General features: G+C 40.6%; 1 protein-coding gene across 4 annotated transcripts in view; it reads left to right on the forward strand.

Annotated features, from left to right (window-relative positions):
- pcbp3 (poly(rC) binding protein 3) overlaps nucleotides 1–10,452 on the forward strand; it is a 61,897-nt gene extending 51,445 nt beyond the window's left edge. For 3 of the 4 annotated variants that reach the window (XM_058622472.1, XM_058622471.1, XM_058622473.1), the window contains 6 exons: nucleotides 1,074–1,148; nucleotides 2,863–2,904; nucleotides 4,378–4,456; nucleotides 5,397–5,449; nucleotides 5,676–5,845; nucleotides 7,484–10,452. In XM_058622472.1, coding sequence (XP_058478455.1) covers nucleotides 1,074–1,148; nucleotides 2,863–2,904; nucleotides 4,378–4,456; nucleotides 5,397–5,449; nucleotides 5,676–5,845; nucleotides 7,484–7,520 — 456 coding nt within the window. In that variant the 3' untranslated portion in view covers nucleotides 7,521–10,452. The remainder of the gene's footprint in view (nucleotides 1–1,073; nucleotides 1,149–2,862; nucleotides 2,905–4,377; nucleotides 4,457–5,396; nucleotides 5,450–5,675; nucleotides 5,846–7,483) is intronic. The other variant, XM_058622474.1, reaches the window with a different exon arrangement.
- Nucleotides 10,453–13,179: the final 2,727 nt, after the last annotated feature.

Genomic DNA, 13,179 nt, shown 5'->3' on the forward strand with positions numbered 1-13,179 from the left:
CACACGTCTGCAGTGTGTGTGTGTGTGTGTGATTTAAGCATCTGTTCCCACCTGGTGCAAACGGATCAGACTTAGAGTGATGTTAATATTTTAATAATAGTATTGCACAGCTGTTATTGAGTCAGGTTTAATTTCACTGTGTTCACCCTCTATTATTGGCTGTGTGAATAGTTCATTTATAGTTAAATATTAAAGGTGTTAAATTGACCAGTTTGAACTTAACATTTGTCTTCAAGATAAAAATAAATAAATCATTTTGATATTTGTGTTGTGTTGTGTAAGCATCAAAAGTATTGGTTTAGCACCAGTAATTGGAATGCTCTCTGAAACTGTCAGTACTCGTAAACATGCCCAAGCCTGAATTTCTGTCCCACAGCTAAACAATTCCTGGACTTGATTTAGGACAAGCAGTGAAATAAAATGTAGTTTGAAATAATGAAACAAAAGCAGCTTTGGCTCACTTTGTTCATACCCTTCAAACATCTGCTCGTTCCCAGCTCTTCTGGGAGAAGTGACGTGAAAGTAGACAGGATTTGAGAGTGGTTTTCATCAAATGGAATTTGTTACCCTCATACAGAGACGGGTTACTTATACCCGCTGTTCTCTTCATTACAAAGCTAGGTTAACAGGCTGCTGGCTGTAACTTCATATTTAATGAACAGATATGAAAGTGGCATTGATGTTGTGTTTTGTATTTATTTATTTTTTTGTTTTTATCTCTCATCTTAAGAGCTGCAGGGAGGAAGATTCTGTTGCATTTGAATAGAGTGAGAGTAGCTGTTCCACGTTTTCTTTCTTTATGCCAAGTTAGCATATTTAATTATCCCAGTAAAAAGGTTTCCCCCCCACTCTTGATGTGGGTTCAATGTCATAACAGATGGTGTCACACCCTGTTAATCCCCATCAGGCAAATTGTGATTTACAATGAATTTGGTTGTTTGAGATGTATGGATGGACAAATGTTTGGAGATGGGTAGATGACACCAGTATTCATGTTGTTTTTGTTTGTTTTTTTAAATACAACATGACTGTTGTACTCAATCAGCCTCTTCTCTCTTTTCTCTCTCTTCTAGTCTCCACCAAAAGGTGCCACCATTCCTTACCGCCCAAAGCCGGCCTCCACCCCAGTCATTTTTTCTGGTGGCCAGGTAAGAGCTGAGCTGGCTTCAGCTTGTTAGTTTGTTCCGCCAGCAAACCTGAGACTTTTACTGCGGCATCAGCTGTTACCTGTTTCCGCAAAATCTTTAGACCTTTAATTTTTCACACTACCTCAACCCTGATTTCACCGGGAAACAAAGCGTTACCTCTTTGTTTACCGTTTTCCTGACAGTTATTAATTGTAGCCGTACAAATAGCAGCTCTCAGTTGTAAGGGCATATAGGAAACATGAGGGAGCTGCACCTGAAAGCATCATTGTCTTTGATTTAGCAACAATGACATGAGTGTCACCTAACAATGCAGGACACAAACAAATGTCCATCCAGTTGAAGTGGATCATTAAGTCGCAGATCTGGAATGAAAGCGTTGTTATGTCTTTGCAAATGGAGCCAACGAGAGATAAATGTGAGAAACAGATCCCCTAACTGCTTGTGATGGCTCCAATTTGGGGCACTTGTTGTTTGCCTCCAAATTGTTCGTAGTTAATGCTTATTGGAATGTAAGACGCAGTGTAATGACGCGAGCCAGTTTTGGATCAGAATAACTCAACCAGACAGGGATGAAACTACATGTGCAATGCAACAACAATTCTGCATAAACATGATCAATTGACAGAGTAAAACATGCCGTTGTTTTCATGGTGTCACTTTGAATTGTATCACATTGTGCAGATGTTGTGTCCAGCTCCATTTTGAAAAAAAAATATGCTGCATACTTTTTATGCAACACACATGACTTGTCTGATACATGAGTTGTGTACACAGCACACACTCACCAGGCATTTTTATTAAAAAAACACCATCCCAATACCGAGTAGTCCCTGCTCTCACAATACCCGAAGTTGTTCCTGCATGGCAGTAATCCTGTAAGATGGTAAAAGTTTCATTTTCTGCTCCCTCTCTCTCTCTGTCGACATGTCTGCATAGCACCATTTCTCTCATTGTCAGCTGCTCATTCATCCTGCCAGTGTCCCCCAAAAAAAGAAAACATTCTTCACCTCATTGCACCACGAGCAGCAGCAGCAGCCTGGTCTGTTGACGAAAAACAGTCCAAGGTTTCATGCTTTTGGAAACTAAAATGTGACCTTGAATCTGCTCACCACATTTGTTGGGACTGGTTAATTAAAATAGCCATTCTCCTCTCTCATGGACAAATGTGTGTAACTGCTGCTCACCTGGTGTTTAAATGTGACAGACGGCCAACACTAATGTTGTGATGAAAGTCTCTAATTCATTTCTTTCCCATTGCTCAAGTTAAGCACCCTTACTGTGCCTAAATCAGCATATTTTGCATATGCATCACTGTTGCCACATGACTGACTACATTAGTATGTGTGCATGTTTTCATAGTGCAATGCTCAGTGTGTGTGTGTGTGTGTAGTAAATGAATGTATAGTACGTGTACAGTAACTTTGCATACTTGAATGTATAATGTTTCATTACTTTAAACATTCATCTAGGTATCTTACAATCGAGACCTGGTTTGAATATGGTAATAATAAGTAGGAAACCGCTCTTAGAATAACTTTAAAATTAGGTTACAACACCGCGTACATCATATTGGACTAACTGGTGCGCCTCTGCAGCGAAGTGGCTTTGTAAGTGTGGATGGGATTTTGTGCAAGAATGTTCAAACAGACTGTACTTTCTGATGTTTTTCAAAGCAAGTAAAATGTGTCTTTTCTTATATTTTTCGTCTTTCCAGGCCTACACAATTCAGGGACAGTATGCCATACCCCACCCAGATGTGAGTTCTTAGTTTCTTCTTCATTTTCTGTGTGTGTGTGTGTGTGTGTGTGTGTGTGTGTGTGTGTGTGTGTGTGTGTGTGTGTGCGCGTGTTTTAAGTCTATACCTGACCAAGAAATGTGTCAGTGGACTCTGCTTTGACTGGTGAAACTGTTACAGTTGTGAAAAGGGTTTAGTTGACATTCAGGGTGCCAGTGACACTCCTCAGAGCTTATGTGTGCAAACTACAATGAGGACGAATCAGAATGTGCCACATTTCTTGCCGACACTAGAATCCCAAAACAAAATCCACAAAGGATAGAATATAGTTTAAGTTATTTTGTCTTAGGGTTTAAATCAATGTAGATATATTAGGTTCCCATGTTGTGTTTTCTCAAGTACACACAATGAAACACAACATGAAAAATCACTTGGCATTTGGTCCAACGTGCCTTCAGTCTCATGCTGAGTGAGTTCCGCAGCTGCCTGTACCCATGACAGACTACCTCACCAGGCTGACAGGATGACATTGACGTGGGAGAACAGGGTAAAAGTGATGCACACTCTCGCCAGAGCTACCTCTAGAGACCAAAATATCTTCATGTTGGGCTTTTAGAAGCCTAGTTGACTAAGTGAGTCATTCGAGTACACATTGATTATATGAACACGCCAGCTCATAAAGGTTATGTGGAGACAAGTCTGATGACATGATGACGTCACTGTGAAATCACGGGTCTGTGAAGTTAAAGGTCGGACTGCGTCTCTCACCAGACCTGGCTGACACCACAACCCTAACCTTTGGGTAAGAATGATGAAGGCACGTTTTGATGGTGAGACTCTTTTAATTCCAGTGGACCATATAGTCTCCATTAATAATCTGCCTCCGTCTGTCCTCGGCTTCAGAGCTTTCAGGAACTAGCTTCTGTCAGATCCACTAATTCAAAGTTGGGCAGTGATTGATGCTGGTGGAGGTGGTGGTTGATGGTACAATCACTCAAGCACAGACCTGACAGCCTCTTCCACCCTCATTAAATATCCTCTTTAAAGGAGAAGAAGGCTTGAACACGTCAGTCTTCCCACATTTCTGATGGAAATGATTCACAGCAGGGGACGGACTTCCTGTGACCGTGTCAGGGAGAAAGCAGCAGCAGCAGCAGCAGCTATGACATGTAAAACCAGACGTTCTGCTGTTAAGAGACGACACAGTAATGGAGGGGGAAATGATTTCCTGCATTTGGTTTGTGAGTGGAGGTGCTTCTTTCCATGAGAAAGTGGCAGAAAAGTGGCTTCAAAAAAATATAATTAAACTCAATTACAGACACATCACTCTCCCTCTCTTTGTCCATGTCTCTCTTTCTCTTACTTTTTTTCCTTCACCACCCCGTTTCTCCTACTCCTCACAATTTCTCCACTCTAGTTTTGTTTGGCTTCATTTCTTGGTGTGACCTGTGTCTCAGTAACCTCTTAGTTCTACTTTCCCTCCTAACCCTTCAGCAGTTGACCAAGCTCCACCAGTTGGCTATGCAGCAAACCCCCTTTACCCCTCTCGGACAGACCACCCCTGCTTTCCCTGGTACGTACCCACAAAGCCCTTTAGATAATTCCTTCTCTTCCTTCTTCTTCTTCTTGCATTCACAGAAATATTTTCTCTTTCCCTACCTTGCATCTTATCTCTTTTGTCACAGCATGACTTGCCGCCCCCTGTGGTTTCTCTCCCTCTTTGATTTTTTTTTTTCCATGTATATTTTCTCTTTGCTCTGTCTGATAATGTCAGTAAAAGGCAAGAAATTGACACCGGGCGTCACTTTTAAAACAGTTATCGCGTTGCAACAGGATGCATCGTTCCCCGAACACCTTTTTAGTTTTAATTCCCAGTCAAAAAGGAAGATCTCCAGTGCAATAGTTCATCCATGTTGTCATGTAATTACTTTCTGAAGGTGTCCGATATCTGGACACACCATACTGTGGTTTGACTGTGTCACGTCTTCCCTGCAAAACACCTCAAAACAGACAATTTCCTGGGGCAGGTTCCACTTGGACAAGGAGACAGTTAATGAATCTATTGTGTCATCCTGTTAGCAGTTTAATGATTTTAGGAAAATGCACTTCTCCCACCAACTTCCCAAGAGTTAAATTAGAAGATCAATACCACTCTGATGCCACATTACGGCTTACTGCCAGTTAGCACAGCTTAGCTTGCAAAAACTTGCAAACTCGCTCAGTGTGTTTGTCATGTGTGAACGGCAAACTCCGCAGAATGTCCAGACACAGTTAGCTTTGCCCTGCATTCCTGCTGGTAGGTGGATTTTATTATCTTACGACAGTAGTAGCTGCTTACCCTTATCGTTGTGTCTTTGAGCAAACCTAACCAGTTGCTGCATACGGGAGTGGTATTAACATTTTAAATACTCTCTGATGAGTGGACAGACATTCATTTGAAAGGTTTCACTTCTGATAAAATGATGTTTTGAATACAAATCTCATTTCTCTTTTACAATTGCTCCCCAACATAGGTTTGGATGCCAGTCCACCAGCCAGCACCCATGAACTCACCATTCCTAATGATGTGAGTAAAGTTAGAAAGGTTGGGGAACAGGACAGTTGACTGAAGCTGTGTGTCTTTGAATCATCATTTCTTCCAAACCTCTATATGATCTTGTTTTTCCAAACTTAGTACTATTATATCAAGCGATCATCTAATACCTTTCTTCCTTTTTAGTGTACCAGAAAATCCCGACATTTTCCATGATTCCTGTTCAAATACTTTTTTTTTTTGCTGTCTTTTTTGGCAGCTAATAGGCTGTATCATTGGACGTCAGGGAACCAAAATAAATGAGATTCGACAGATGTCTGGGGCGCAGATCAAAATTGCAAACGCCATGGAGGGCTCATCGGAGCGCCAGATCACCATCACAGGGACTCCTGCTAACATCAGCCTGGCACAGTATCTCATCAATGCAAGGTAATCTTTTTCCTCAACTGTTGGGCTCCAGCGGGCCACACGGTTGGTGTAGTGGTTATCACTCTTGCCTTTGCAGCAAGAAGGGTTTCGAGCCCCGGTTGGAACAAGGGCCTTTCTGCATGGAGTTTGCATGTTCTCCCTGTGTTTGCGTGGGTTTTCTCCCACAGTCCAAAAACATGCAATATGGAGATTAGGTAAATTGGACACTCTAAATTGACCATAGGTGTGATTGTGAGAGTGAATGGTTGTTTGTCTCTATGTGTGTGGCCCTGCGATGGACTGGCGAACTGTCCAGCGTATCCCACCCATCGGCCTATGTCAGCTGAGATTGGCACAGCACCCCCCGCGACCCTCCAGTGGAGGATAAAGTGGTAGATAATGGATCATTGGAAAACATCCAAGCTGAATGCCTCATCGTGTGGCTCCAAGAAAACTGTAATCTGTGAATGTGCTGTGTGAAAATATACGATATATCTTAGCGGTCAAGTTTTGACAGTCACAGCCCTGATACGTTGATGAGTTGCCAGAAAACACCTGACATGTTTCAGGTTTTGACAGTCCTCAGAAAAGCACATGAATAATGTCTCCATTGCTTTCTTTTTTGTCTCGGTTGTTCATCACTTTTCTCCCTTATTTCCACCCAAGTGTGGACATTCAATTGCATTATGTTGCACTCTTTGCACGTAAGTGGCTCATGGGAGCGATGCCAAAATATGAGTCCAGTAAGCTGTGGGGGTCCTCCAAAGGACAATAAATGACCCATCAATCAATAAATGAATGTGTTTCAACTTTCAATTTAAATTTATTCTTGCAGAGACTCACTCAGCTTTTCGTTTTCCAATCCATCCGCTGAAATCCTTCACTTCATCATCTGCAAAGAAAATAAATGTGTTATTCAGCGCTCTGTGAAAACTAAAGCTCTCTGATGTCCACACACACTTCTGAACCTCAGTCAAATGTTATTTTCAATACAGCTAGAAGAAGCCACAAGCTCAAAATTGGGACTTTTATGTCACTGACCTCACAGGGTGATTAATAGAACAGCAGACAGGGAAACTAATGGGTTTTGCTTTCCCACAATTCCACTGGCAGGTCCAGGGACGTGTCTGCCATGTGGAATGACCCATCAGCCATGACAACATCATGATGTCACCCCCAAAAAGCTAACTCCAAAACAGCTTCAACAGCTTCAAAAATGAACCACTTTATAGACATTGGTCATGTGTAGTATGTTAGCATCAGTCTGTGTGGAGACCTGTAATAATAACTAATAATTAAAATTGATCTAGTGTTAATAACTATTTGACAAACTATGACGTAAACTTTGCATAGAGTTAAATTAAAAGTTCAATACCACTGTCATCTCTGTATGTGGTTTGGTTTAAGAGACAGTTAGCTAAACCTAATCTTAATCTTGGTTTAGTTTAGCTCCATACCACTCCCCCTAAAGCTCATAAATTGATGTTTCAACAAAACTCCGCAAAGTCACTGCTCCTGTCAGGGGTAAAGTTTGGTTAATGATCGTTTGTGAAACTGTACGTTAGTTAATTTCAACTTTCATTTACAATTGACAAGTGTTTTGTTTTCTCTCTTTCACCCCCTCTACCCGCCCCTATTCCCCTCTCTGAACTGTTGTAGGCTGACATCTGAAGTCACTGGAATGGGCACACTCTAATTTCTACTCATCTTCCCTCAGTGCATCACATGGCCATTGAGCTTTTGGCACCGTGTCTGGTTTATTTACCATTTTTGCGTATTTGACGTTCCCGTTAAGTGACTTTTGACTTCTTTCTTTTTTTTTTTCCTTTTCTTGTATTTTCTGTAAACACATGTATCTGACACTCTATTTCTGAAAGACTTTACTCACTAAATTTACTCCACTTTACTTTTTCTTTTGACTCTTGTACCTTTTATGGCATCTCGTACACTGCTTTGTTTTACCTCATTATTGCAAACAATGGTCGCTTGATTTTTTTGCTCTACAGGCACCTGAAAGAAAATATTTGGATTAAACAGGTTAAACCATTGATGTCCCTCCAAACAACCCAATTTTACTCGGACACATTTTTAATTCCACATTGAGACGAATACAGAAAACACTTCTCAACACAGCAACTACTGTATAAAGCAGATGCTTTGTATATTTTTATTTTTCACTGACTTCACTGTCGCCGAAATGCGCGTTTACCTGTGTGCCTGTGGACGTTTGTTTGACTTAGTGCTCTACGAACACCACAGATTGATCTGCATGATGTGTATCACGCTCATTGTAAAATCAAACCTGTGTAAAGAATCAGATTGGAACAAGCCATGAACACTAGTCTTGATCTGCACCTGTCACTGTGACTCCAGTGTGAATTTACTGCACCTCACAGGTAAATGCCGACAAAACGTCCACTCACTAATGCACAAACATCCGTTTTCTCCGGGGTTTATGTGACACCTGACACATGGGTTGGGGCGGAGAAATGGAAATAAGGCGGAAGGAGTGGAATTCAAAATGCACGTTATTATTGCACCACATAATATTCACCAGTATTCCACGATCATGTTACTCATTCACTGCAAGTCTAAGAGGAGGCAAGGGTCCTTTGGAAAGCACTCACAAGTAGCCCATAATGTTTTTAGAGTACAACATGAAAATGGCTGATGAGTAGCTTGACGTCAACAAGCCGTTCCAGTGTTTCTGGCCCAGCAAAAACATTATGCATCTGTAGTCAACCAGTTATTTTTACAGATGTACTGTACATATACATGTATGCATGACTACCACTTGCCATCTCCTGTAAGTACAGTATGTCCATAGTTAATTCAACGTATGGCCTATAGCGCAGTCTAAAACCTGAATGCATTTCAAAACTGTATTAATGAATTCATAACATTTACGTGTCATACTGGATTAAATCAGGTTATAAAACGAGAATATTAGTCCTGTTCAGACCTGAGTGATGCGATCACAAGTGGACGGTGCGACGTTAACATGAATTCTAGCGGTGTCTCCTGTGACCTCACAGCCGCCCCCAAATATGTCTGCTGTCAACATGTTTGTGTGTCGGTGCGAGTGATAGAGAAAGAGAAAAAGAGTCGGAGTGAATCGATGCACTTACGCACACAGCTGTAGCACGAGATAAGATTTTCAGTGTGAGGGGAAAAAAAGAAACGGGGTCAATATTGTGGCGGTGCCTTTTATGAAGAAACTTTTGTCTCGCGGTGAAACTGTAGCGAGTCAGAGGACACACATGTGTCCAGAGAACTGATATAAAAATGTGGCAAAATGTGTCTCTGACCACATCTGAATATGATCCGAGTGATCACATGTGAAGACACCACTCGGGACACATTCAGACCTGGATTCAGTGCTGTCCACCTGAGACAGGATCACTCAGGATCTGGACATTTGAGTGAAGCGTACGGTATAATATGACGTAGTATACGAGTGATTATTTTCATAAAGGTTTTGAATGTTCGGAGGCTGTTATTACAGGTCGTTTATTCGAAGCAGTCCCCCTACAGTTTTGTAGTACGTCTGTTTTACGACACCGTAAACATCCATCCAACGGTTTCCCCTCATATCACCGACGCTCCCCTCTCCAGTTTTCTCTGCTTCTTTTCCGCCGCCATAAAGAACGTCCAAAATAATACTATCACCGACTTGCCGTGAAGCGATTTTGTGTTTTCTCGCGACACCTCCTGATTCTGAAGACTCCGGCTCGGTCCTCCTGGTCTCGCAAGGCTGGCTTTCCACTAACAAGACAGTAGGAGGAGCCATTTAACCATCACAATGACTCTGAAAGTGTTCATTTAGGGTAAAAATCCCACTTAGTTCCGCTTTAAGATTGTAATCTACACTTTTACTATTAGATTATAATGTTAAAATGCAGACTAGAAGAACGTCTTTATATAATGTAACACTCCAGTTTATGATCAACTAACTGCAGGTAACTTTGTAATCCACATTATTATTACGCAGTTTTCAGCATTACTCCTGTACTAATTTAGACAGAAATGTAAATTATTGACGTGATATTAACTCTGTTAAAACAAGGCTGCCTTACAGTGATACACCTACATTAGACATTTACACACTTACATGTCAATCTGTCACATCTGGCTCCATGCAGATGAGTTTCACTTGATCAAACTGGAGATTTAGATCATCCCACAGTTAGATTTTAAAAGGAGTCATTTAAAAACTTAGCCTAATCACATTAGTCTGGTCATTCATGTATTTTAAATACTTTAAAGTGTCGGTTAAATACAGACGGATCAGCCGAGACACAGTCAGGCGATTAAACAAAAAAACATACTTACAAACATCGCTCTTTTTTTTTTTTATCCATCTGTTCTATCCATGTTGTGTCAGTTTCCGTGGTACATTAACACTGGTACATTACTTTTTTTTTTCGTTACAGTGCTGGAGCAACAGAAACATGAAAAATGATTGAAGAGGTGATATAAATAATGCCGTTTGAAGACAATGTGTCACGCCATGTTTATGTTTGATCATTTGCATCATGGAGGTCTGTGTTGGATTTGTTATTTATGGAGGTGAACTCTGAAATGTTTTGTAAAAAAAAAGGAAGAGAATAAAGTTTGTGTTTCCTCTCCCTTGACGTGGACATTCATTTTTGTGTCTGCCTTTTGTCTCCTTTTGGACAGAAGCAGACTAATTTCCCCACAGACTTCCATTCAAACCGGTTTCTGTGGAGACGCATCCATTTTGTGTACGTCACAGTTGATTGTTAGTTGTCCTAATTACGAACGAAGCTTTGACTTTCCACTCGAGACACAGCTGTGTCATTTACGACATGACAGTTTGATCCCGTTGTTCAATGTTGACACTAATCTCGGCATTGATTCCGAGTAAGACGATATTTGAAAACAAGGCCCCGAGGCTCCGACATGTGCGCTCTCTTAACACTTGCAAGTGTTACTTTCATCTGAACCAGTCACTTCTGTTTAGTCAAGGCTTTCCACGGGGGGGGGGGGCTCTTGACTAGAGGCGTGTTGCAAATTAACATTGTCCCTCTTTTTTGGAAGGCGGCGAGAGGTCACCTTGTGCACACTCGTACATGACTGGCCGGTTTCACGCGGCTTTTCATTTGCGCTCTCCCAGAGTCCCTGACTGATTTCGTAGCACATTCTCCGTGTCTAAATGAGGAGAGATAATCTCTGTGCACAACAATTGACAACCTTGACAGCAGGAGAGCAGGGGGGGCAAATTACAGGAAAGCTTTAAAGCTCTTCTTCATAATGAGTGTCAAGTCATAAATTGCCGTGATGTTGCCATGCAGTCCTGAATTGATGCATTTAACGGTCGTTTATCATGTTCTTAAAATATTTCAAATCAATAACTGTATGAAGAGATAATCTTTCCCCTTTTTGAATTCCTTTTGTCACATGCTCTTAGAAGTGGTTTGTTTGATGAATGACGGATGAATTATGAAAGCTGTCCCTGTCTCTATTAGCTTATTCTTTTATTATGAAGGGCAGACTTTGGCACCTGAGGATGAAGACGATGAAGTGATGAATACAGAAACGCGTCGTCTGAAAATATCTTAGATTTTGTGTGTGTCAGCATTTCATCTCGTATGTTTCACCGTTACATCTGCAAAGTCAGTGGATGAGGGATATTAAAAGAAACGTTTCACTCTTGCCTTTGAGTTTGCATTTTCCTAGTTTTTCTCCAGTGTAACAGGCCATATTATACCCCCAGTCCAGAATAAACCTGGGGTTAAAACAACCTATGCTAGATTATACCCCAGGTTTATTATGGTCTAGGCCGCTTTAACCCCGGAGTATAAATTAGCCTATACCAGACTATACCCCTCTTGTGTAAAGAGGTTTTGATTGTATTTACACAAGAATTACTAAAGTAGTGGAGGAATTCTTTATCCTACATTTTGTTTGGTTGCTGATGAACAAAATCTCATTTCAAGAACATGTTTTATTTGTGGCTAAAATATAGGTTATTCCAGGTTAAATACATGTTTCTGTTCCTATACTAGGGTTAGTGAATATACTCTGTATATAGAGTACAATCAAAATCTCTTTACACAAGAGGGGTATAATCTGGCCTAGGTATAGTTTTGGCTCAGACAGTTTATTCCCCGGTTTCCTCCCACAGTCCGAAAACATGCAGATTTGGGGATTAGGACACTCTAAATTGACCATAGGTCTCTATGTGTGTCCCTGTGATGGACTGGTGATCTGTCCAGGGTGGACTCCAGCCTTTTTACCCTATGTCAGCTGGGATTGGCACCAGCGCCCTAAGCCACAACCTTCATGTGGAGAATAAAGCAGTAGAAGATGAGTGAATGAATGAATAATTTACCTTTCACGAGTTATAAGCTTAAGCAAACGTGAGGAGGGAGGAAAATATTGTCCAGATAAAGGATTTTGTGTGTGCCAAGATCCAAAGAAGGAGGAGAAGAAAAATTGCTTAAAAAAACATTTGGAATTCAATTTGCTTGAATTGTGTTATTCAGGTGTGGTTTCACACGGCCAATATCGGTACATTTTTATTTCAAATTTCGAAAAGCTAAGCATTTGACAACAAAAAAACGTTTTGTTCAAATTCGCTTTTTCTTTATGTTCCCAAAACAATGTTGCTATAAACTTGATGTTAACGAATGTCTATTTTACATCAAATGTGTTTCATTGCGATGCATAAAATACAAAGCTTTTAGAACAAATGGACTGAGGAGAATAAAAGTCAACTGTGAGAGAAACAAATGATCTTACACCGTGTTTTGTTGGCTCTAGTTTTATAAAATGATTATGGGTTTAAAAAAAACTTAAAATTCCTCTTTCATTACAGTTGTGATTATTCTATTGTTCACATGTTTATTGACCCACTCGAATACACATTTAATCAAGAAAATGGAGTCGTCATGGAGAATAATCTGAGTGTTTATCATAATCTGTCATTTGAACAGCATAAAGTGGTGCAGCCTGCTTCAGTGGTGTGTGTTAGGTCTCGTACAGCTGGTGCACAGTTGGCTGTGGTTTTTTGCAGCTTGATGAGATCAGATGATTGGATTCGTGGAAAGAAAAACAAAGAAAAGAAAAAGCAGCTGTCTGAAGCATATTATTTCATGAACAAATTCAGTTAGTCAACACTGACGAGATGTGGTTAAACACTCAAAAACTTCTGTCAACTTCTATCAAAGCAGAAATAAACCTTTATGGTCTTGTAGTGATTAATACGACAGAGTATTAGGACCTAACAACAGAGAAAAGAAAATTAGTCTCGCAATGTTACAACTTTTTTCTCGCAATCTTACGACTTTATTCTCGTAATGTTACCACTTTATTCTCATAATGTTACGACT

The sequence above is a fragment of the Solea solea genome, chromosome 2 (assembly GCF_958295425.1).
Source record: "Solea solea chromosome 2, fSolSol10.1, whole genome shotgun sequence".
Classification (NCBI taxonomy): Eukaryota; Metazoa; Chordata; class Actinopteri; order Pleuronectiformes; family Soleidae; genus Solea; species Solea solea.